The 23,700-nt window shown below is 43.8% G+C and overlaps 1 protein-coding gene across 12 annotated transcripts in view; it reads right to left on the bottom strand.

Annotated features, from left to right (window-relative positions):
• Positions 1–14,172, bottom strand: part of ADRA1A (adrenoceptor alpha 1A) — a 109,961-nt gene extending 95,789 nt beyond the window's left edge. For 6 of the 12 annotated variants that reach the window (XR_013363140.1, XR_013363141.1, XR_013363142.1 and 3 more), the window contains exons 1-2: positions 13,888–14,169; positions 11,061–12,590 (exon numbers count right to left, since the gene is read on the bottom strand). Coding sequence is in view for 6 of the 12 variants with exons in the window: in XM_077868766.1 (XP_077724892.1) it covers positions 11,061–11,943 (883 nt within the window). In the remaining 6 variants the exon portion in view is untranslated. Of the gene's footprint in view, positions 1–11,060; positions 12,591–13,887 lie in introns of all 12 variants that reach the window. The other 6 variants (XR_013363144.1, XR_013363145.1, XM_077868762.1 and 3 more) reach the window with 5 other exon arrangements.
• Between the last annotated feature and the right edge of the window lie 9,528 nt (positions 14,173–23,700).

Below are 23,700 nucleotides of genomic sequence, written 5' to 3'. Positions count from 1 at the left end.
TGATAGTGATGGGTATCAAAAAAGAAGCATCTGAGAAAATTAAAAATTCAGTTTTGATAAGATGCTTCTATGAACTATAGAAAGATACTGCCTTGATACAATGAAGTGTGTTGATCTAAAACCAATAATGAGTGCCATATCTAACGCTGAAATACCAAAGCAGCATTTCCCAAATCCACTATCATAATAGTTTTTCAGGACATGTTTTTCTTTTTTTTTTAAGATTTTATTTATTTATTCATGAGAGACATAGAGAGAGAGAGAGAGAGAGAGAGAGGCAGAGACACAGGCAGAGGGAGAAGCAGGCTCCATGCAGGGAGCTTGACGTGGGACTCGATCCCAGGTCTCCAGGATCCCACGCTGGTCCCAAGGCAGCGCTAAACTGCTGAGCCACCGGGGCTGCCCCAGGACATGTTAATAACTGTGATGAAAAGTAAAGTGTAAACAATAGTTCAAAAGTAGTTAGGGAAATGAATGGAGCAACATGTCACATATCTCAACAGGAAAACTCGGCATGATAAAGATGTCTCTTTTCAAATTAATCTATAAATCCTAAAAATTTATGATTAACATGTGACAGGATTTAGGTATGGTGGGGGGTGAGCAGGGGACAGGGTTTTTCTGGAAAAATGAGTGTGCAAGGACGGACAAGATAATTTTGAGAAGGAATTTTCATCCAGGGTCCTTAAACCAGAAAATGCTAAAATGTATTATAAAACCACAGTAATTAAAATAATGTATAAAACTGTCAAATTACTATGATGTATATCTGAACTATATATAATATTTATTATATTAATGTACATAATATATTCTATTATTATACATTATTCTATCATACATACAAATACAATAAATATAGTTGTTATAAATATTATATATTACATAAATATTATATATAAATATTATATTATATGTCAACTACACTACAATAAAAAAGAACAAAAATTTTAAAATGAAAAAAATAGTGTGGCACCCAATCCTAGAGCGGAGAGACATAAATTATGGAACAGAAGTGGGAGTCCCAAGATTCTTTTTAACATAACAAAGGTAGTTTTCCAAGTAAGACAGGAAAAGATAGATTGATTGTTCACTAAATCTTTTAAGATAATCTGGCTAAAAAAAAGAATACCTAGCTAACCATTTCAAAATTGATACAGATTTCAAAATCACCTACCAAAATACAGATAGGTTACAAATGCTGCTCTAAAAGAACTGGGGAAAAAACAGGTTATCTGACTGGCATTGGGGAAGATCTTTCCAAGCATCCCTGGGAAGGTACAATTTGTAAAGAAATAGATTAAAATATGTGGCTACATAAAAATGTTAAATGCCCATATATTTGTAAAAACCACAAAACAATAAAATGCAAAAAATTCCAATGGGAAGCATAATTGCTAAATATGCACAGTAAATATAATATTGTTAAATACCCCTCATCTTTCTTTCCTTTTTAGTAAGCCTCTCTGTCTCTGCGATCCATGTGCCATTCCACTGAAGGTGGATGCCACCTTGGGAGGGAGGAGGACATGATTCAGGGGAGTGTCCCATTTAGCCAGAAAGAGGAAGGGAAAGTCTTCCCCGTCTACCCTCTATAGGTAGGGACTGTGGGGGGAAATGGAGGAGGAGGTAATGGAAAGAGGCACCTGGGTGTTTGTTCTGAGCTTCCCTCTTAACAAGGACCCCAAGGCATTTAAGATAAAGGTGGGAGTGAAGGCGATTTTTCCCACTCTCCATTCTGGGTATCTGGGAGATGGCACATGACATCTATCACACCCATGAAAGTTACAGCCAGCATGGCTGGGCAGAGAGCGAATCCAGCCAACCTGCCTGTGTGGTATGCGTGGTGTGTGTGGTGTGGTATAGTGTGGTGTGGTGGGTGTCATGTGTGTAGTGTGGTGTTGTATGATGTGTGTGGTGTGGGGTAGTCTGGTATGGTATTCTGTGTGGGGTGTGGTGTGGTGTGGTGTGGATGGAACCCATGGGGCTCTCCATGCCTTGAGATGGGATAAAACATTGCTGAGGATTTTAGCTCAGGAGCAAGAGGTGATCACTGGGGCTCTAAGGACTAAGTGTCTCCTTGACCAATGGCAAAAGAGCCGTTATCTCCCCTACCAGGAATGAATGGACTCACAGACATACCTTGAGGCTCTGAAGTCCCATTGGGTCATCAGGTGGGACGACGGGCCACAAGGAACAGCCTCAGACTCATCAGGGGACAAGAGCATGGGCTGGGGATTAATGTTGAGTCACTAGACTATCCCAACCTCCTCAATATGGGGCGCTAAAAGTCACACTCAGGGGTCAGCCAAGGGTCCCAATTTCCTATCCACATGCCCAAGAGATCATGTGAGCTCCTGGACCCGGTCAACAACTTCGCAGTAAATCTGAAAGGTTTGCGTTACTCTAAAGAGGCTAAATATATAGAGACGCAGCTTACATGATTGGATCAGGCTGAGCTTACCGGATTTGCCTAAAAGTGTGTGTGTGTGTGTGTGTGTGTGTGTGTGTGTGTATTTCCATGGAGTTCATGAAAAAGATCACATCGGTTTTTGGAAAATAAAGAAGCTACATTTTCTCAGCAATATCTGAATATAGCATGAGAAAAAAAAACTGGCAACCCAGGATAAACTATAAATAAGTGATTAATATCTTCAATGTATAAAATGAGCTTACAAATAGAAAAGAAATAAAAATAAAAGGGCTTATAAAAAGCGGTCAAAATGCACAGACAAGCAATTTCACATTACAAAAGTCGAAATGCAAATGACTAATAAGAATACGGGGGAAATTTTTCAAAGAGCAAAGAAATAATGCAATTTAAAAATGAGAAGCCACTAGGCAAGTGTCCAGTTGGCAAAACAAAAAGCGCTAAAATACAGTGAACTTGCGAGACAAGGAAGATCGGTCCTTCCATCCGAGCCTGAAACCATGAGACAACAAAACACAGCTATGCCTTCGTCCTTAAGTGTTGTCTCCTTCAAAGTAATGACTTGCCTGTCTGTAGCCTCATTTGAGAGTCGGCTATTGTTCAAAGCATTTTTGGAACTCATTCTAGATGTTTCCTGAGCCTGCAGCACATTCTTTTGAATATGACAGTAAATCTTCATTGACAGTTTCGTCTTGTGGAAAGAGCCAGAATTAATTTAAAGCCAAGTCTGGTTATACTATTTGTGATCAGAGAAAGGTTTTCTCATAACTCGGCTCTGGAGGCAATGACGAAGAGGCATTCCAGAACTATGTAGCAGTTCACGGAAATAAGTATTCGCAACCGCAGGTGAGAAGCATCATACTCAGCCGGACATCTCCCTCCTGTCCTGTGTAAAGATCTCCCACTGGCCTGTCTTGAGTCCTCTTTCCTCTAAGCCTCCGACAGTTTGAAATATAGGCTTGGTCATGTCACCCTTGTTCCTGATCAAAAACTCATAAGATGGCTCTATGAGCTAATTTGGTCTGGCTCCGCTCTCTCTGGCTTCATTTGTTACCAGTTATCTCACAGACTTTCACTTCTGGCCACACCAGCCATCTGGAAAATCTTCATGGACACCAAGCCAACCTTGTCAGAGTCCTTGCCCATTCTGTTCTCCCTCTCACCCTTTTAGCCACCGAACATCTCCCCATTCTGCACATCTTGGTTCGAAGGTCAAGCCCTCCTCTGCAGCAAGCCTTTTCTGCTCTCTCTGCTCAGGGACACTCTTATCCACAGTATATGTTTTCAAGGTACCACCCACATCCTCTTCATTATACAGAGTTTGGATTTTTAAAAAAAATATTTTATTTATTTATTTGAGAGAGTGAGTGAGAGAGAGCACAAGCAGGGGGAGCAGCAGGCAGAGGGAGAAGCAGACTTCCAGCAGAGCAAGGGAGCCCGATGCGGGGCTCGATCCCAGAACCCGGGAACATGACCCGAGTTGAAGGAAGATGCTTAACTGACTGGGCCACCCCAGTTTGGATTTTTTTAATCAGACATTATCTGATTAATCTCTCTCTGTCCAAAGAGATTAGAAACCTGCAGGAAGGCAAGGACCCAGATTCTTTTTACTTAGTGTATTGCATAAAGCCCAGCATATCGGAAGTTCTCAATAAATAACTAGTAGATGAAAGAGAAATATTATTTGATATGCTTGTGAAGTAGACGTGCTGCAAGGTGGTCAGAGTAATCCTCTCACCCACTGTGCACCTGCCACTTGCCCATCAGGACGTGAATCTATGTCCTTCCCCTTGCACCTATGTGGATCTTGTGACTTGCGTTCACTGCAGAATGAGACAGCAGTGACACTGGGCCAGTCAGGTCTGGGCCTAGCTCTTCAAAGGCCCGGCAGGGTCTGCCCTGGCTTTCATGGAGAACACTGCCATGCTGAAGGAAAGCTGGCCTAGGGGCATCTGGGTGGCTCAGTCAGTTAAGTGTCTGACTCTTGGTTTTGGTTCAGGTCATACGACGATCTCAGGGTCGTGGGATCAAGCACCGCGTCGGACTCTGCACTCTGCAGGGAGTCTGCTGGAGATTTTGTCTCCCTTTCTGTCTCCCTTGATCCCTCTCCTCACTCATGCTCATGCTCTCACTCTATCTTATTCTTTCTAAAATAAGTAAATAAATCTTAAAAAAAAAAAAAAAAAAAAAAAAAAGCTGGTCTACACCACTGGAAGAAGAGAAGCCACAAATTCTGCGAGCCAGCCCCAATGATCAGATGTGCTGGGCCTTGACTCATCCCTGACCTACAGAGTTACGAGGTATAAAATGATTGTTTCTTTAGGCCACTATATTTTGGGATGGTTTGCAGTACAGAGTAATTGAGAAACTGGCCTCCTATCTTAAAATCATAATGGCTCTTAGATTCTCTTCACATCATCATCTCTAAAGAGGTCAACCTTCTCCATTTAGAATCGGAGGCCTGATCCCTTTGTGCCTGTAGCAAATCAACCCAATGTCTGGTTGTCTTGGGCATCCATAAGAGTTAGGGTCGCTATATGTCATTTATACATCAGGCACTTGCTCTTCTTCCTTGCTGTGTCTCACACACCACCATTTGAAACTTCGCTGTGCATTCCACTGTGCAGCTTTTCAGCTGCATTAGGGTAGACATTTTTTTCCTTGTCTTTATTTCCAGCGAGTCTCTAGCTGCCTGGCACATAGTAGGTGTGCAACGAGATTTTGCTGAATACACGAACCATTCTTTGCCTCACTGCTTCTACCCTTGCCAGCTCTGCTTTCCCTCAAACATCCCATTTTAAAACACATTCTCCAACCTCACCACCGCACGGTCTGCTATTTATTTTAACATAAATATCAAATATTCTATGTCCACAGGAGCCACAGATCAGCCCAATACTGCCTCCTTTGACTCAGCAATGTCTAAGTCCAATAATAATGCCTGTTTTGTCTTTAAATCAGAGAACTAGATTTCAGACACACTATTGTGCGTGCAGTAGACATTACCCCTTCATCCCTTTCTTTCTGAAGCTGTTTCTCAGATCTCCCGGGGCACCTACCCCTCATAGCAACATCCTTGTGTCACCTATGTCAGTAATGGTCTGTAAGACCCACATGCGTGGATAAAATTCACATTTATGGCCATTTACTCTCTGCTAGGCATTGTGCTAGGCAGTTGACCTGTATAACATGTCCTATTTTATGAAAAAGAAAGCCTAGCTTTCAATCTCAGGCCACCACTCTTTGAACCCAGCACAACAATGACTCTGGAACTGGCAGGAATGAAATAAGCAAAGATGACGTCCACGTGTTAGGTGCTGGAGTTTCCCCCCAAGACACATTTTTCACACTTCCTCCTTTCACACGCTGAAGCAAACACCTTTGTACCCTTCCTCTTCATCTCCATGATCAAAACCTGGCTTTTAAAAACATTTACTCTGGGGCGCGCTTGGGTGGCTCAGTGGTTGAGTAACTGCCTTTGGCTCAGGTCGTGATCCTGGGGTCCTGGGATCGAGTCCCGCATCAGGCTCCCTGCAGTTATGAGGTATAAAATTGCTTCTCCCTCTGCTTATGTCTCTGCCTCTCTCTCTCTGTGTCTCTCATGAATAAATAAAATATTTAAAAAGAAGAAAAACGTTCACTCTGAGGTATAAATGAGATAAGATCCTCAAACATGACACCACATCTCCTTACAAGGGGTTCTGAATTTCAACCAAACATTGAAGATGCAAAAAGAAAACAAGACCAGCAACACTAAGACTTGAGAGTGAGCAAGTCAGATTTCCACCAGCAATCACACTTCAGTCCAACAATCAGCCTGGCCCTGATGGCAGGAGCTAGGAAGGAGGGAAGTTTGGAGGCTGTGAGGAGCCCTCTCATCTGGCTATCCTGGGCCGGTTCGCACACATGTGGGCACTTTGCTTCTCAGCTTTGTATACCACACACATCCCTGCCTGCCTTAGTTTCTAATCCGGCTGTTCTTTGACAGCCTTGCTCAGATTGATAATCTCTTCTTCCCAAGACAGTACTTGTCATACTTGAAAGCTTGTGTCCATTGTGTATGATAACATAATTATTAATGGTATATTTATATGCCATTTATTCTTCTATTCCCATTTTGCATGAAAGATGTACTTAAGACAGTTACTAACAACAAACAATATCTCACTGACGGCCCAGCAGAAGTAGTGCAGGCTTCAAGTCCCTGCTCAGTCAACAGTGGTACTTCTAGAAGTTTCCACAGTGACCTCCAGACACAGTTAACTGTTATATTCCTTAGCGCCTCTAATACCACTTCATAGACTTGTGATAATTGTTCCTAATTTGTTTCCTTAATTCGATTGTGATGCCCTTGAGGGCAGGGAATGTGCTTTACTCATCTTTTTGTTCTAAATCAGTGCCTGGCACTTCTTATACAGTCAATAAATCCTAGAAGAAATCGGCTCTTGCTCATTTGGTGGCATCAAGAAACTGTGGACCACAGATCCTGCTAGGTTTAGGGACCTTTTGCCTACTGAGCAGCATGGTTGGACTGCCCACTTTAAGTTCTCAATATTCCTGCTGTTGCACCCCCATTGTTAGGATTTAAAGGAAGCCCAGTGATCTGGGTGTTCCTGTCTGATCACAACTTCCTGCCACCATAATATTTCACCTCAATGTTACTAATTCCCCAGGAGAGCAGATCCAAGAGATAGGCCATGGTTAGACCAGAGTTCCCCTTTGTCCACCATCTGACTCTTTATGACTCCTCTTCTGTCCTAGTTTATGTCCCTGCATAAATGCCTGTCTTTGCTGTGGTTCATAGGTATGGTCAATCATCAGCAACATTCCCCATAATCCTCAGCGTCTTCGCTATTAGAAAGTAACACAAAACCTTCCTGACTGGTCTTACTTTCAACTTATATCTATAAATCTCAAATCTGTCCTTAAGGACTTTCTAGGACTCTACTACCCTGGCTTCTCCCTCACTTCCCAACACTCCACTTGGGCTCTGAATCCCACCTCCTCCCTCACCTATACCATCAGCACCTCTATTCCTTTGTTCCATCAGAATATAAACATAATATCCTATCTCCTACCTTTGGAAACTCTCTCTAGATCCTTCGGTCTACACCCTATTTCCCTGTTCTATTGTCTACGAGAAGCTTCCCCAAGAGTTGTGTCTTCTCTTTTCACTGTTCTCACATCTTCATCTTTCATTTTAAGAAGCACACAGTCAGGCTTTTGTCTCCACCATGTCACTGAGGCTATTATCCCCAACGGACCTCCTCCTATCACCAAGGACCTCCACATGGCCAAGTAAAATGCTGATTCCCAGCCTTGGCTGAGCAGCTGCCTGTGACACAGCTGAATACTCCTGCCTTCTTTAAACATTTCCATTTGGCTTTGGGAACAATACAGCCTCCTGGTTTTCTTCCTACTTCCCTGGATGCTCTTTCTCAACTTCTGCTGGTTGGTTCTCCTCCTCTTCCCAGCCCTCAAATACCAGAAGGCCCCAGGGCTCAGTCTTATCTCTCTTTTCTCTCCAAATGTCCTTCCTTGTAGATCTGTGCACTTCTGTGGGTTTAAATATGTTGAAGTGTCCACAGCTTACATGGTAGCTCCGCTGCCCCTCGCAACTCCAAACTCATGTATCTAACTGCCAGTTGGCATCTCTACTTAGATGGGTTTTGTTAAAAATGATTTTTGATTTTTATTTATTTGAGAGAAAGAGTGAAAGAGAGAGAAAGCACAGAGGGAGAAGAAGTAGACTCTCTATTGAACAGAGCCTGACGCAGAGATTGATCCCAGGACGCTAAGATCACAACCTGAGCCAAAGTCAGATGCTTAACCATTTGAGCCACCTAGGCACTCTTCCCCTTAGATGTTGAATAGATACTACTCAGAGTGGCTACACAAAATCAACACTTGTGCTTTCCACTCCTGCCAGCTACTTACATCACCATCATTCTCTAGTTTCCCTAGTTTCAGCCAAATGCATTACTGTTTACCCTGGTGCTTAGGCCCCAGATTGGAAGCTATCTTTAATACCTCTCTTTTCTCTCATACCTTATGTCCAAACTTGTCAGCAACACCTTTGAAATAAGTGCTGAGCGTGATCACTTCTCACCACCCCCACCTGTTTCACCTGAGTGCTAGGCATCACGACCTTCCCACTCTTGGCTTCTCTGTCTCCCAACTGGTCTCGCTGCTTTCACAGTCATACACCCAAACAGCTTACTCTCCACCCTGCAACCAGAGTGATCCTTTAAAAATATGAAACCAGGGGCACCTGGGTGGCTCATTGGTCAAGTGTCTGCCTTCAGCTCAGGGCATGATCCCAGGTCCTGGAACTGAGTCCCCAATCGGGCTCCCCGCAGGGAGCCTGCTTCTCCCTCTGCCTATGTCTCTGCCTCTCTCTGTCTCTCATGAATAAATAAATAAAATCTTAAAATACATATATGTAAAACCAGCCACTCCCTGATAAAACCTGTCTTATTGGATAGTTTTCCATCAGGATTGGAATAATATGCAAATTCTACTTGGGCCAAAAAAGATCCACATTACTCTGACCGAGTCTGTCTCTGCTACCCTGGTTTGACCTTGTCTGCCCACGCGTTCATCTGTAGTTCAGCCACTGTGGCCTCTTTGCTCTGCCTTGACCAGGTCAGGCTCTTTCCCATCTCTGTATTTGCCGTTCTCTGCCCAAAAGACCCTCCCAGACTTGGCAAGCTTTGCTCCTCACTTCAGTTAGGCCTCTGCTCAAATACCACCTCTTCAGAGAGGATTCCTCTGACCATGCGCCTCGTCACCCTACTCATCTTGATCCTCTTATCCTGTTTACTTTTTAAAATAGTGCTTAGTAATCCTTGCCTTCTTAAGATATATTTATTTGTTTGTCGATCTCCACTAAAAGAATGCAAACGTTTTACTGGCATGGAGTTTGCTGCCTTGTTCGAACTATGTGTTTAGAACAAGGGCCCGATATGCACTGGATGAGCCCGTGGATGCATGAATAAATTTTGGGAGGAAGTAAGAGATAGGATGCAGAAAAGCAGGGAAGCAGTGGCTCAGGTAGAGTGTTATGTAAATTAATTCAAAACTGTGATGTACTTCCAGGAACAGAGCAAGAATGATGGGCAGGCACAAGGGAAAGCCAGCTAGTAGACTCTGAAGGTCTCTCAAGCCGCCCTGTCAGATAGAAATTTCTGCAATGATGCAAATGTTCAATACCTCTGCTGTCCCAAACAGTAGCCACTGGCCATGTGTGGCTATTGAGCACCTGAACTTTGGCTAGTGGGACTACAGAACCAAATATTAATTTTCTTTAATTTTATTTCGAATTAAATTGCCACATGTGGCTGGTGGCTATGGGACTTGTGAAACTCTAGGACCTCAAGAATCTCTTCCCCCCACTTGTGATTTCAGAATAATAATAATGCATTCCTCACTGAGTTGTTGAGAGGATGTACAAAATAAAGAGCCTGGACAAATGCAGTTTTTGAGTTGGCCCTCAAAAACTAATAGCGGCTATTATTACAGAGAGTTGCAAATTCAAGTAATTTAAATACATGCCACTTACATTTGGCTCTAGAGTGCCAGAAACGAACTTCTATTAATTTTTATCATATTTTTTTTTGTTTACTAGAGTTAGTGGATAACCAATGTGTGTGGGTCTATATTTGAGCTCACAAACTAAAAATAGCAAACAACCATTTTGGGATCTCATGAAGGCCTTTCAGAGATAGTTGGCTATTCCAAGTGGATCAGCACAGAGGATACTTACAATGAGCTAATTGGTTTTGACAATAGCTAATTTAGCATTTGCAAAAATTGGATCTGTAACATTACTGTATTATTTTCAAACAGTGTCATCTGCAACTCCCAGAATGATCCTGGATGAGAATCCTGTTTGTTTTAAAACTATTAAAATAATAAAGGGGGAACGAATTTACTTATTGGAAACATTATGTCGAATTCTTTAAAGCTTAAATTCGTTTGGACACAAAACCATCCTTTTTTTTATTTCTTCTTGTCCGTGGCTGGCCACACTTTCTTCCATACTGAATTCAGAAAATAAAATTAACACAGATATAGAACATAAGCAGAGCATTATGACTAACCCTTAGGGATAATCTAATCTAATAACAAAATTACACATTTGTTCAGAATAAGTATGGTGCTTATTTTTAGGCCAAGAGGATTTGCAGTCCATAGCAGCAGAGGTGAAAGTGGCATTCTACAAGCCTCTGCCTGAGTGTGTGGTGGAGACTCTGAGACTCCAAGGAAGAGGCATCTATTTAAATTAAACACGTGCTTAGAGGCATTAAGAAAAGCTGACGTTCTTATTAAGGAGACCAATTAATCTGCAATCTGTTAGAAGCCACTTTACCGTAGTTGAAAAAGTGCCCCAGGACATAATCATGTAAATGAGAGCTGGAGAAGAAAGGGAGCTAAAATTCACTTTTCCACAAGGGAGCATTCATTTCCCAACTACCCCCTACCCCGCCGGGCCCGGGTTTCGGCTGTTTGAAATGCACATCCCTTTTCTGCCCCCCACCGCCTTCCCGACGTGAGTCTGGGGTAGCAGAGGGCAACAGGATGCAGATCTCTAAAATACCGAGGCCAGGTGTTTAAAAGACTTACTTACCAATGGGCATCACTAAGAAAAAAGGCAGCCAGCAGAGGACGAAGCAGCCGACCACGATGCCCAGCGTTTTGGCCGCTTTCTTCTCCCGGGAGAACTTGAGGAGCCTCACCGAGAAGTGCGTCTTGTTCTTGGCGCTGGACACCCCGGTGCCTCCTACTGGGGCGTTCTTCCGATGGATGCGGAGCGTCACCTGCTCCGAGTCCGACTTGTCAGTCTTGAGGCCAGACTTGAGGCCCCTGCTCTCCCTCTTGGCCACCACGTAGACCCGGCAGTACATGACCAGGATGATGGTCAGTGGCACGTAGAAGGAGCCCAGCGCCGAGAAGAGCACGTAGCCCGGCTCCTCGGTGATCTGACAGATGGTCTCGTCCTCGGGGGCCGGCTGCCTCCAGCCAAAGAGAGGCCCGATGGAGATGACGAGGGACAGCGCCCAGACACAGAGCAGAGCCATGAGACCCCTCTTCTGGGTGACGATGGTGGGGTAGCGCAGCGGGTAGCTCACACCTATGTAGCGGTCGATGGAGATGATGCAGAGTCCCATGATGGACGCGGTGCAGCACAGGACGTCCACCGCCGCCCAGATATTGCAGAAGACCCTGCCAAAGGCCCAGTAGCCCAGGATCTCGAAGATAGCCGAGAAGGGCAGCACGGTGGAGGTGAGCAGGAGGTCGGCCACCGCCAGGTTGACGATGTAGTAGTGAGTGACCGAGTGCAGATGCCGGTGGCAGGCCACGGAGAGGATCACCAGGATGTTGCCCAGCACACCAAAAATGATGAGGCCCCCCAAGATCACCCCGAGCAGAATGGCCTTGGATATGTTCACCGGTGCCGGCGGGTGGGTGCAGTTGGAACTGTCGGAGGCATTTCCAGAGAGAAACACCATGGTCCCAGCCGGGGCCGGCGAGGTCCGGCTCTCGAGAGCCACCCCCCGAGCGAGGGCGGAGGCGGAAGCGAGGGAGCGGAGTCAGAAGGTCTCGGCTCTGGGGAGCCTGGCCGGCTGGGGCTAGCTGGGGGGGAGAGAGCGCGCGCGGGTGGGAAGCAACCCGGGCCTGCCCTGCAAACCCGCAGAAGGCCACGCAAAGGGGCAGGGCAGTGGAGGCGACATGGCCAGGGGCGCGCGGGGCTGCCGCGGACCCCACCCGCCCGCTGCGCCGGCCCCGGGCCGCGACTCCCTCCCTCCCCGAGGCTTGGCGCGAAGCTCCAGGAGGCACGTTGCAAACTGCAGTCGCAGAATCACAGCAGCCCGCTCTTGCCTACCGTCGGATCCGTCCAGCTTAGGAGACCGGGCATCCCGCACGCACTCTGGAACTCAACAGTCTCGCCGGCGAAACCACAGTCAAGTACCCGTCTGCCGTCGACTCTCAGAGACCGGGGCCGCTGGCACCCGGGCGCTCCTCCCCGCCTGCAGGGACCCACGGCGTGACGGGCGCGCGGTTGGATCCAGCTTCCCGGCGCGCAGGCCGGGGGGAGCGGGTAGGAAACGCCGGCCGAGCCCCGGGCGGCTGCAGGGCGCTGCTTGCCCGCGTCCTCCTGGAAGAGCGCAAAGAGAAAGGCGGGGTGTGCGGCAGGCGCCCGCGGTGGGGGGCGGGGGGAGCGAGGCCAAGGCGGCTCGACGGGCGGCGGGCGGCGGCTGGGGGCCCCGCGGGCTCTGCGGTCCCGGAGCGGCGTCCCTGCAGCACCGCGGCCCTGGCTGCGCGCGAGGGCACCGCGCGCCCTGCCCCCGCCGCTGGGAACCTGCCCTGGCGCGCGGCCCGCGCCGCCTCCGCCCGGCTGCGAGATCCCATGCAAACAACCCCGAGCTGCAGAGGCCAGTTACGAGCGGCCGCACGGCGAAATTAAACCCCGCGAAGCTCGCTAGGCGGGACTGCGGCTGGTGTGCGTGCGTGTGTGTGCGTGTGTGTGTGCGTGTGTGTCGCGCACAGGCGAGCCGGTGGAAACTGGAGGATCCACCCGGCTGCCGTTTGAACAGGTTGCTTCGCAGCCACCTGGAGGGGGCGGCCTGGGAGAGGGAACCGCAGCGACTCGGGGACCGCAGGCCCGCCGGTGCCACGCGCTCGTTCACGCCGGAGGAATTCACACTTGGGTGCGCGGCGCGCGCCGGCCTGTGGACCCGCGAGCGGGCGGGAGAGCCGGGTCCCGAGCAAAGCCCGGCGGGGCCCGAGGGCTGAACGCCGCCGAGGTCGGTCCGGGAGCCCCTTTCAAGCCGCAAGCTCCGCGGTGCCGGAGGGCTGGAGCCTCGAGCCACACCCGGCCGGGCTGCGCGGGTGCAGGCGAAGTGGTGCTGGGGGGACGAGGGGGGCAAGCGGTACCCTGCAGAAGGGGCTTTGCAGGCGCAGGTCACTGCGGACTTGGTGGGCTCAAAGATCAAGACGAGAGGGGGCGCCTCGGTTTTCTGGGCCGGGGGCCACTGTCTGTGCGAGAAACTTAGATTTCCACGGCTGCGAGCCGACCGCAGGCACTCGGGCAGGAATGCCAGGAGTGGGGGGGGGGGGCATCTGGCCTTCTAAAGCACTCTGGCTGGGGGCGGGCCCTGAGGCGGGGACCCTAGGGGCAAAGGCCATCGCGAAAAATCACAAGTTTGAGGCTCACAGGTGGTACAAAAGTCAGCAACTGCGGAAAGCCTCTTTCCTCTACCTCGGGGCGGTAACACCGGCTGGAAAACCCCCTTGTTAACTAGGGGGTAACTTCCTAGAATATATAAGGGAAACAGGGTGGGGTGGGAATGCTGGTATCACAGCGGGTGAAAAATGCGGGGGTGGGTGGGGGGCGTTTAGGGGAAGCTGCGGGTTCCAGCTTAGCCCTCGGCGAGGGAGACTGGCGCACTCACCTGCAGCGGGGAGCCGACGGGGTTCGGTCCCACGAGCAGCCCTGACGCCTCGTCTCTGGGGGAGGAGGCGACCGTCTCACCGAGGAACCAGTTCTGAGTTCTGCACCCGCTGACTCACCCCTCCACCACAGATGTCTTTAAGCTCCCAGCTCACTGTCGCTTTACCTGCAGAATTTAAAATAAAGGGTGAAATGGGACAAGAAAAAAAAAAAGCGCCAACCAGTAACTCCACATTCACCCTTTAAATATTCGGCTCCTCGACATCAGCAAAGAATGGCAAGGAACTTTGCAGCCAGCTCCCGCTGACGTCACACAGGCAGGAGCCCCAGCGAGTACGGTGATCCGCTGTTTACCGTATTACTCTGCGGCAACAGGCCGAAGGAGCACGGCCGCAATTTTTCCCCTCCCCCTTGTCTTGAGTGGATTGAGTTCTCGCTTTACTTTATAAAGATGTGGGGGGGGGTGGTGGTGGTGGATGGCTTTTATTTATAGAAAATAACTCCTTTACATGATATGATTTTTTAAAATAAAGAAAATTGACACTTGCCGGGCAAATATTGTTGCGTGTATGGTGTGTTCAAAGAAATGACCCCAAAGTTCCTTTTGAACAGCTTTATTCAATTAACACTTGGCCTGGGATCTGTTAAACTCAAGAAGAGCATGTTGTTATGCCAAAGAAGCAGGTAAATTATATTATTTGCAGATGTTTTAAGAGGAGAGGGAAATCAGATAACGTTTAATAAATCTGATTGTAATAAAATTGTGATTCCAGGAAGATAAAGTGAGCATATCTACACTTTGTCAAATATGATCCATCTCTCATTTCTTTGGACAAATGGATTTAAAAAGTATTGTAGTCTTGCTGTAGTTTCTTAACATGGTTTAGGGTTGGTAAAGTGCCACAAATTCTCTTCGAGTTTTTATAAGAAAAAAAATATTTTTAAAGATTTATTTATTTATTCATGACAGAGAGAGAGAGAGACAGAGAGAGGCAGACACAGGCATAGGGAGAAGCAGGCTCCATGCATGGAGCCCAACATGGGACTGGATTCCGGGTCTCCAGGATCACACCCTGGGCGGAAGGCGGTGCTAAACCCCTGGGCCACCATGGCTGTCCGAAAACATATTTTTTTAAAAGGAATGTTATTTCTGTTGCTTCTCTTTTAATTTTCTTTGATTCATGAGTAATTGACATATGAAAAGCTGACATCACCAGTTTTATTTACTATTTTTTCCGGTGAATTCCATATTCTGTTTACCTTGCAATTGAATAAAGCCATATGCATTTTGGAATATTGGGAAAATACTAGAATTTTCTTCACTTTGATTCCCACCTCCTTCTTCATCTTCTTTCATCTTAACTGATTTAGACAAAATACACTGTTCTTAAAGTATTTACTAGGTAAAGTTCCTACCGGGTAGTATTACTACCCTTAAACCTAGTAACGAAGAGAAAACTTTGACGGGTAGTATGTATTGGAATTCTCTCCCCTAAACAAAAGTTTATTAATATCGTTTTTTTCCCAAGGGAAATGTTTGGGAGGCCCTTTTATCACACCCTTTAATGCCTTGGAGGAGTGCTCATGAAAGGTCAGGGAGCACTATTTCTTTAAAGACCTAATATTTAGATTTCCTTTTCTCTTATACACAATACCTCCTACATCTCTAGGGGAAGTGCCCACAGCTTTCACATTTGATTAGACTTGAATATCATTTCATTTGACTTTATTATTATTTTTAAAATATATACAAAAATGGCTTGCTCATCCATAAACTGAATTTTAGATTGTAGAAGCAGTGTGGTGGATAAGGACACAGAAAATCTGGGTTCACTCTAGTTCAGTAACCAAGTCGCTTGCTTTCCCTGGGATTCAGTCCCCTCAGGTAGAGTAAGGTAGAGTAGAGCTGGACTATAGTTCCCTGTAACTCTTACATCTCATTCTCAAATATGTATATAATGTATGTTCTTTAGAAATCGCATCTACCAGAGAGATATATTATTGTTCAATTTCATATTCATTAATTCTTTACCATGAAAGCAAACTTTCTATTAAGATCTGTTCTACGGGGGATCCCTGGGTGGTTCAGTGGTTTAGCGCCTGCCTTCAGCCCAGGGTGTGATCCTGGAGTTCCGGGATTGAGTCCCACGTCGGGCTCTCTGCGTGGAGCCTGCTTCTCCCTCTGCCTGTGTCTCTGCCTCTCTCTCTGTCTCTGTCTCTCATGAATAAATAAATAAATCTTAAAAAAAATAAAAAATAAATTGTTAAAAAAATCTGTTCTATGGTAGATAAGGGAAATAGTGTTATCAGCAAGAAAAGCAACCCCAAATTGCTTAGCTCTGCAAGGTTAGAATAGAACAAAGGTCTTTGGGACTCCCAGTCCTCCAGCCCCCAACAAGCAAGCATGCAACCCTTCCTTCCCCTCACCAGCTAACTAGCTGGAGCCAAGTCTGAAAAGAGCTGCCTTTTATTTCTAGCTTGGTCCCTACACACAGCCAGATAGGTCTTTCAAATCTGCTTCTCAGCCAGTGAGCATCAGTCTTTGAGACACACTCTCAGAACCAATTTTTCCTGGCTAACCATAGAACCACACAAGCAGATAAGGATACATCTGTGGATTACTCTTTAAAGACTGGTTGGAATGAATGTTCCAGTAGCTGTTGAGTTAAGATCCATGGGAAGGTGGGATGAAGAGAAAGTAGGCCGTGGAGTCATAAAGAAGCTGTTTCTGCACTCCTAAAACCAGGGGCAAAACCCAGCTTTTCTGAGCCTCTACTTCCTAATTTGTAAAGGGACACAATCAAAATCCCCACAGTTGTTATTAGGACCTAGTGAAATTATATCTCATGGAGCTTATCCACTCTCTTGTTAGTAATCTTATTGACCCTTTCCCTTTCTGTTCATTTTGTGTGCTACTTTACAGTGAAACATTCTTCTCATCCAGAGTGGCCCCAATCCCAATTTAACATGAGCATGACGTATTCAGCTGGAGAAATCTGTGCAGTGCCCTGAGAATTATGCCCAAGCCCGCTGCTATAAGCAGAGTGACCCAACATGGCCACTGGCTACTCCCCTTTTCTTCTCACTTCCCCTTGTCCTACATCTTGAAGGGCCATGAAAATATGTGCAAATACTTCAGTCTATACATCCAGACAGCTGTCCCTTAGCCTTTGGCCATGGCCTGCAATGCTGGTCTGCCCTTGAGAAAATGTGCCCAGGAAGAAGGCCTAAGGCCCCGAAAGTCATTATGTGGCTATTTGGAGCAGAAGATTCTGAGTCCCAGAGCATAATCTAGAAAGAAGGGTGTAGGCTTCAAAGACTCCGATCAAGAATATTACCTCAGTCTTATAGTCTTATGGATTCTGGAATCTCTAAAGCCCCAAACCCAAGTTAGGGGTCCTCTTGCCTGGACCTAAGGGTGCTACTCTATAGACTTGAGGTGTGATGGAAGCCGAGAAATTCACAGCAGAGGAGGTTCCAGAAAGGCTCATGGGAGGATATGGCTTGATTTAGGGCTTGCAGGATAAGCAGGAGTCAGACTGGTAGGCAGAGGTGAGGAAGGTCAGTCAACAACAGCTGTACAACAGAATGTGTGTGTGTGTGTCTATAGGTGTCTGCATGCATGCATGTGTGTGTGCTCATGTGCATGTGTGTGTGTGTGTGTGTGTGTGTGTGTTCGGAGACACCGGTGTCTGATTGGAGAATAAGAACTGGCAATCAACATACACTCGAAGCTTTCAGTTGGCAGAACTCTGATAGTGACTAGAGAGAAACTCAGTAAGTATAGGAGGCTTTAAGAAAAAAAAAAGAATCTGTCAATCATTATCTTAGAAGACAATACGCAATGGAATTATGAGCTGTTTTCCCAGGCTTATGATTCCAAGCGACAGAGTAGAGGGCTTAATGTTAATATCTACCCCAAAGACCTGGCTTTTCAAGTAATTCTCTTAAGGCTTAAAAAGTTAAAGTGGGAGGAAAATGAAAAACATTGCTCAGAATGATGTTAACGCAGTATCAAGTCACAATTCTCTCAACAAGCATTGTGTTCTAATCCTTTATCGAGCTGAGGGAACTGCATAGTGCAGAGACATTACTGAGGGAAGCCCTGGATGGGATAATAACTCTGCCCTTGTCATCATTTGTCCTGCTCATTTCCATTGCCCTGGGGAAATGATTTGTTCTAAGTCTCATATGAGTCATGGATCCATCCCTACATTGTCGATTATGGTGGGAAGACGGGGTCAAGTCAGCTTATGGCTTAGCAATCCAGGTAAATTATTTCTTTAAAACAAATCTTTGCTCTTGCATAGCAAATGTGAGTTATCAATCAGATTTGTCAAATATCCTCTAAAAGAGAAGTGAAACACCAAAATCAATACCTGTTCCAAATGTAGAAATGCTTCATCTCATTTCTCCACCTGCTGATGAACTTCTATAGGCACATTAAAATGCTTATTGACCTGTACATCATTATGAAATACATGCTGATAATAGCACATTTTGAAAAGCTGGGAATGCATAAAAATAGAACCTATCTGTAATTCTGCCATTGGAGAAATAGCTGCCATTCGATATTTGATACATTTTCCCAATGTAATGGGAATTCCCAATGTAAATTATATAAAACATATATGAAATCCATTATACACGTCTATTTATAATGTGTGTATATATGTAATATGTGTATAAATGCATTATATATAATACTGTGATTATATTGTATCCACAGCAATATATCCTGCTTTTTCATTTAATGTTTTATGAACACAAACTCAAATTATTAAATTTTGCAAGAATATGATTTACAGTATCTGCATAGCAATTCCATTACATATATATATATATATATATATATATATATATATATATATATATCAATATATTTCATGATAAATTTAACTATTTGGATATTTGGGTTTTCCAAAAATGTTTGATTTAAAACTTATACTGTGGGGATCCCTGGGTGGCGCAGCAGTTTGGCGCCTACCTTTGGCCCAGGGCACGATCCTGGAGATCCAGGGTCGAGTCCCACGTCGGGCTCCCGGTGCATGGAGCCTGCTTCTCCCTCTGCCTGTGTCTCTGCGCCTCTGTCTCTCTCTGTGACTATCATAAATAAATAAAAATTAAAAAAAAATTTAAAACTTATACTGTGATAAACACTCAAAAAAATGTTTTACTATACTTTTTCTTTAGATTAACTCCTATAATAAAAAATTATGAACATTTAAGAAATCATAATACATATTGCCTACTAGACAGGTTTTACAAATGTAAATACAAAATGTAAACTCATAACAGTACCGTATGACAGAAACTGCTTTTAGCTTCTTGCTAATCTTGAATATTTAATAAAATAGACAAGTTTGTAAATATATAAATGAAATAAGCCTAATGAATTTAGTAAGTAAGAAATATCTCATTAAAAGTGCTTATTCTTTAATTGTGAGCATATTTTCATACATTTATTTGACATTTCCATTTATTTTATGATTTGGTTGTTTATGTTTCTATCTATGAGGATTCAGTCAGAACTGATGTGGGTATTTCAAGTAGGCAGTGATGTAACGCAAGGAATTAGAGGCTTATAAGCCAAAGAAGGGGACCCCTGGGTGGCTCAGTTGGTTAAATGTCCACTTTTGGTTCAGGGCATGATGTCAGGGTCCTGGGATAGAGCCCCACATTGGGCTCCCTGCTGGGTGGGGGCCTACTTCTTCCTCTCTCCCCTGCTTGTGTGTTCTCTCTCTTGCTCATATAAGTAAATAAAATCTAAAAAAAAAAAAAAAAAAGAAAGAAAAAAGAAAAAAAGAAAAAAAATCCAAAAGATTAAGAAACAGGTCAGGGAAAACTGCTATTTGCTTTCAGGAAATCTGAAAGAACAGGAATATTAGGAAACCACAATGATGAGCTCTGTTGCCTGAAGCATCAATAATCTGCAGGACATCCAGAAGCTCCTGGCAAAACTTCACACATGCTGTTGGCTGAAGCCTGCCTTCCCGCACAACACTGTTACAGGACAAACAGTGGCATCTGCTTCCTTTTTACTTTCAAAATCTCATAGAAATTCCTCTCATTGGTGGATTGTAATCAGAATCCTTCTAATGGTGATTCTTCGGGCCACTGCAATGCAGAGAAGAACATAGAAAGTGGAAATGGGTCTGAGTAGGCAATTTAGTAAAATGTCCATTGGACCATTTTTGTACTAGTATTTTTTCCCTTTTGTCTTATGCATTTGTAAAAAACTCTTTATATATCCTGACAACTGTAAAAATGTACCCCTCAGATCTCCTGCTGCATACTTGGACATAACTGAATGACAGTCTCGGATTTTGTCCTTCTGGATCCGTCCCTGTACTCATGCCACACTTCCTACAGGATGCTCCCAACCAATGGCTAGGCATGGCAGAGGTTCTAATGGAGGCCCATTATTGCTAGACATGGGATTTGTTGAATGGGAGACTGTCCTCAAGCAATTCCTGTCAGTCAGCCAAAGCTCTCTTATAACTGCAATAGTCTGACACTTTTCTTTCCCAAACCTCTTCTCCTCCCCTCTGCTTTATAGGAATTTTTTTTTTTTTTTTTGCTTTATAGGATTTTGACTTAGATTATAGTCTGAAGGCTCTCTTTTTTTGACTCCTCATTTTTTTCTTCATAGGGATTTCCTCTAATAAATCTTTTATATGAGTAATAATATCTTGGTGTCTATTTTTTGAAGGACCTAAATTATACACTAAGGATTTCAGTCCTTGGGATATTTGTTGTCATTTCTTCCTGTCACATATATTTAAGGTAAAAGACTGTATGAATTTCTATAAAGAGAGAGGCTATACACATAAATTCTCTCATAATCAACAGAAGGTGACAAATTTATACCTTGGCAACCTATGGATGTAACTGTCCAATATCTAGTGCATAATTTATAGGAGTTTATTGGTCAATGATTTTTCTGCATGGTAAGAGTGGTTGACTTCACAAAAGAACCTAAGGGAACAATAACAACAAAGAACCTAAAGGAACTTCCTTATTCCTCTTTACTCAAGGAATTTTCTTTCCATACTTAGGATTTCTGACAAGACAGAATTTAACCCATATGAAGCAGATGTAAGCAAATTTTAAGAGTATTCTAAAATAAAAATCTTGTACGGTAAGCATTGAAGAGGAGAGGTCTTGTAATTTTCTCTGTCTGGAGTTGAGCGGAAAATACATGATATTTCTCAATTCTGAAAAGGGATGTCTCTTCTCCCTTAAAGAAGGATAAGCTTAAGTTCTGAATAAGTAATCAGAGATTTTTACCTAGTCTTATTAATTCAACTGCTTTAATGCAGTTTCTTTGCCTTCTATAAGTCATGGCACATAAATTGACAACATGGTCATGCTCCTCTGTTCAGCATCAGAAAAAGTAAAACTAAACAACTTTTACTGTTTTTTTTTTCACTTTCTGAAATCACATCATCATTTTTGCTTACTTCCTCATAGTAATCAAATGAACCCAGTTAAGAAAGTTAAAATGAGCCATAAGAAAAAAAAATCAGAAGACAGGCCAACCTGATCTTATCAGAAACACCAATTGTAATTGGAAAATTCTTGCAAAGAAAAGTTAAATTATCAACAGAGAAAAATGTCATGGGTGTGGGAGGAACAACTGGCGTGCTAAGGATTCTGAGCACCTATTTGATGTTTCCAGTGACAAGTGAGTTTCCAAATATGAGAACATAAATTTTTAAAAAGATTTAATTAATTTAATTAATTTATTTTACAGAGAGACATAGAGCACAAGCAGGAGGAGCAACAGAGGGAGAGGGAGAAGGGAGAAGCAGGTTCATCACCGAGCAGGGAGCTTGATGTGGGCTGATTCAAAAGCAGACATTTAACCAACTGAGCCACCTGGGCGCCCAAGAAAGTAGATTTTTAATGAAGCAAACTAAATACTAATTTGGAAGAGTGTAAAACGTTTGGTTCCCAGTAGCCTTCTCTTCATGGCACCCCTAAAAAACAAAATCTAAATTAAAAAATGCACTTGCTGCATAAACTCAAATTCAAGGCAAAAAACCCCCTCGACTTTCTCTCCAACCAGATTTGTGCTTCTCAGTTCTCATAGATACACATGTAATGACCAATAGTCTGTCAGAAAAAGTAAAATGCAGGTGCCTGGGTGGTGCAGTTGGTTTTTTATTTTTTTTTATTTTTTTAGATTTCATTCATTCTTTCATGAGACAGAGAGAGAGAGAGTGAGAGAGAGAGAGAGACAGGCAGAGGGAGAAGCAGCTCCACGCAGGGAGCCCAACAGGGGACTCCATCCTGGGACCCCAGGACTACACCCTGGGCCGAAGGCAGGCGCCAAAACACTGAGCCACCCGGAGATCCCCTGGTTGGGTGTTTGGCTCTGAGTTTTAACTCAGGTCATGATCTTGGGGTTGCGAGATTGAGCCCCAAGTCAGGCTCTATGCTCAGTGAGGAGTCTTCTTGAGATTTCTCTCCTGCCCTCTCCCTCTGCTCCTTCCACTGCTCACATGCTTATTTTCTCTCTCTCTCTCATAAATAATAAATAAATAAATAAATAAATAAATAAATAAATAAATAAATAAAACTTAAAAAAGTAAAGTGGATAATCAAGTCAATGATTATAACGGGAACATTGGGGAAACCAAAATGTCCAAAATCACTGTTGATTTTGATTAAATTTCTTGGTAAGATCCTCAGTTTGTTACTTCCTATATTGATTGCCCAGAGTCTAAATAAGAAAAATATTGCATAATGAAAAGAGTTTAGCAAAAGAAAGATTACTTGGTGGTGCTTGGATGTTTGGTTCTTTATATGGAAAAAGTAAGTGCACAAAAATAAATAAAACTAGATTTAAGACATAAATGTAAAAAATAAGATTCTAAACAAATAAAAAATATGAGAATATATTTTCACAATGGGATTTGGGAATTGTTTTTATTTATTTAATTTTTAAAAATTTTTTGTATTTATTTTAGTTGGGGGAGGGGCAGAGGGAGAGTCTTAAGCAGACTCCATCCTGAGCCTGTCACAGGGCTCAATCTCACAACTCAGATTATGACCTGAGCCAAAACGAAGAGTAAGATGCTTAACTGACTACATCACCCAGGCACTCCAGGGAAATGTGTTTTAAATAAGACACAAAAAAATAAAATTTTTGAGAAAAACTGATAAATTTAAATTTAAATTTATATTTGATACTATTTATTAGTGTGATAAAAGTGACAAAAAGGCAATGTTAAATTATAACTTTTTTTTTTTATAAAAATTTTTATTTATTTATGATAGTCACAGAGAGAGAGACAGAGGCAGAGACATAGGCAGAGGGAGAAGCAGGCTCCATGCACCGGGAGCCCGATGTGGGATTCGATCCCGGGTCTCCAGGATCGCGCCCTGGGCCAAAGGCAGGCGCCAAACCACTGCGCCACCCAGGGATCCCTTAAATTATAACTTTAACTGGGAGCAAATATTGTAAAATGTATAACAGATGAGATTATTTTCCAGAATGTGTATGTTCTATTATTTTCTAATCTCCAGTATTTCTGAGAAGTCAGCCTAATTTATATCATTTTTTTTCAGTGTAGTTAATATATAATTTTTCTCTACTTGATTTTAAGATTTTCCCTTTATTTTTGGATTTTAGCAGCTTGTCTAGGTATGGCTTTGTTTATATTTATCCCGCTGAGTTTCTTGCATCTGTAAATTTGGGTTTTTCACTACCGTTTGGAAAATTTCTTCAAAGATATTTTTCTGCCCCATTTTCTCTCTTCTTTTCTGGGATTTCTATCACATATGGATGTATGTGATGTATGTATGT

The sequence above is a fragment of the Canis aureus genome, chromosome 24 (assembly GCF_053574225.1).
Source record: "Canis aureus isolate CA01 chromosome 24, VMU_Caureus_v.1.0, whole genome shotgun sequence".
Classification (NCBI taxonomy): domain Eukaryota; kingdom Metazoa; phylum Chordata; class Mammalia; order Carnivora; family Canidae; genus Canis; species Canis aureus.
Note: the sequence above shows the minus strand (reverse complement) of the source record. Positions and strands in the feature narration are given on the sequence as shown.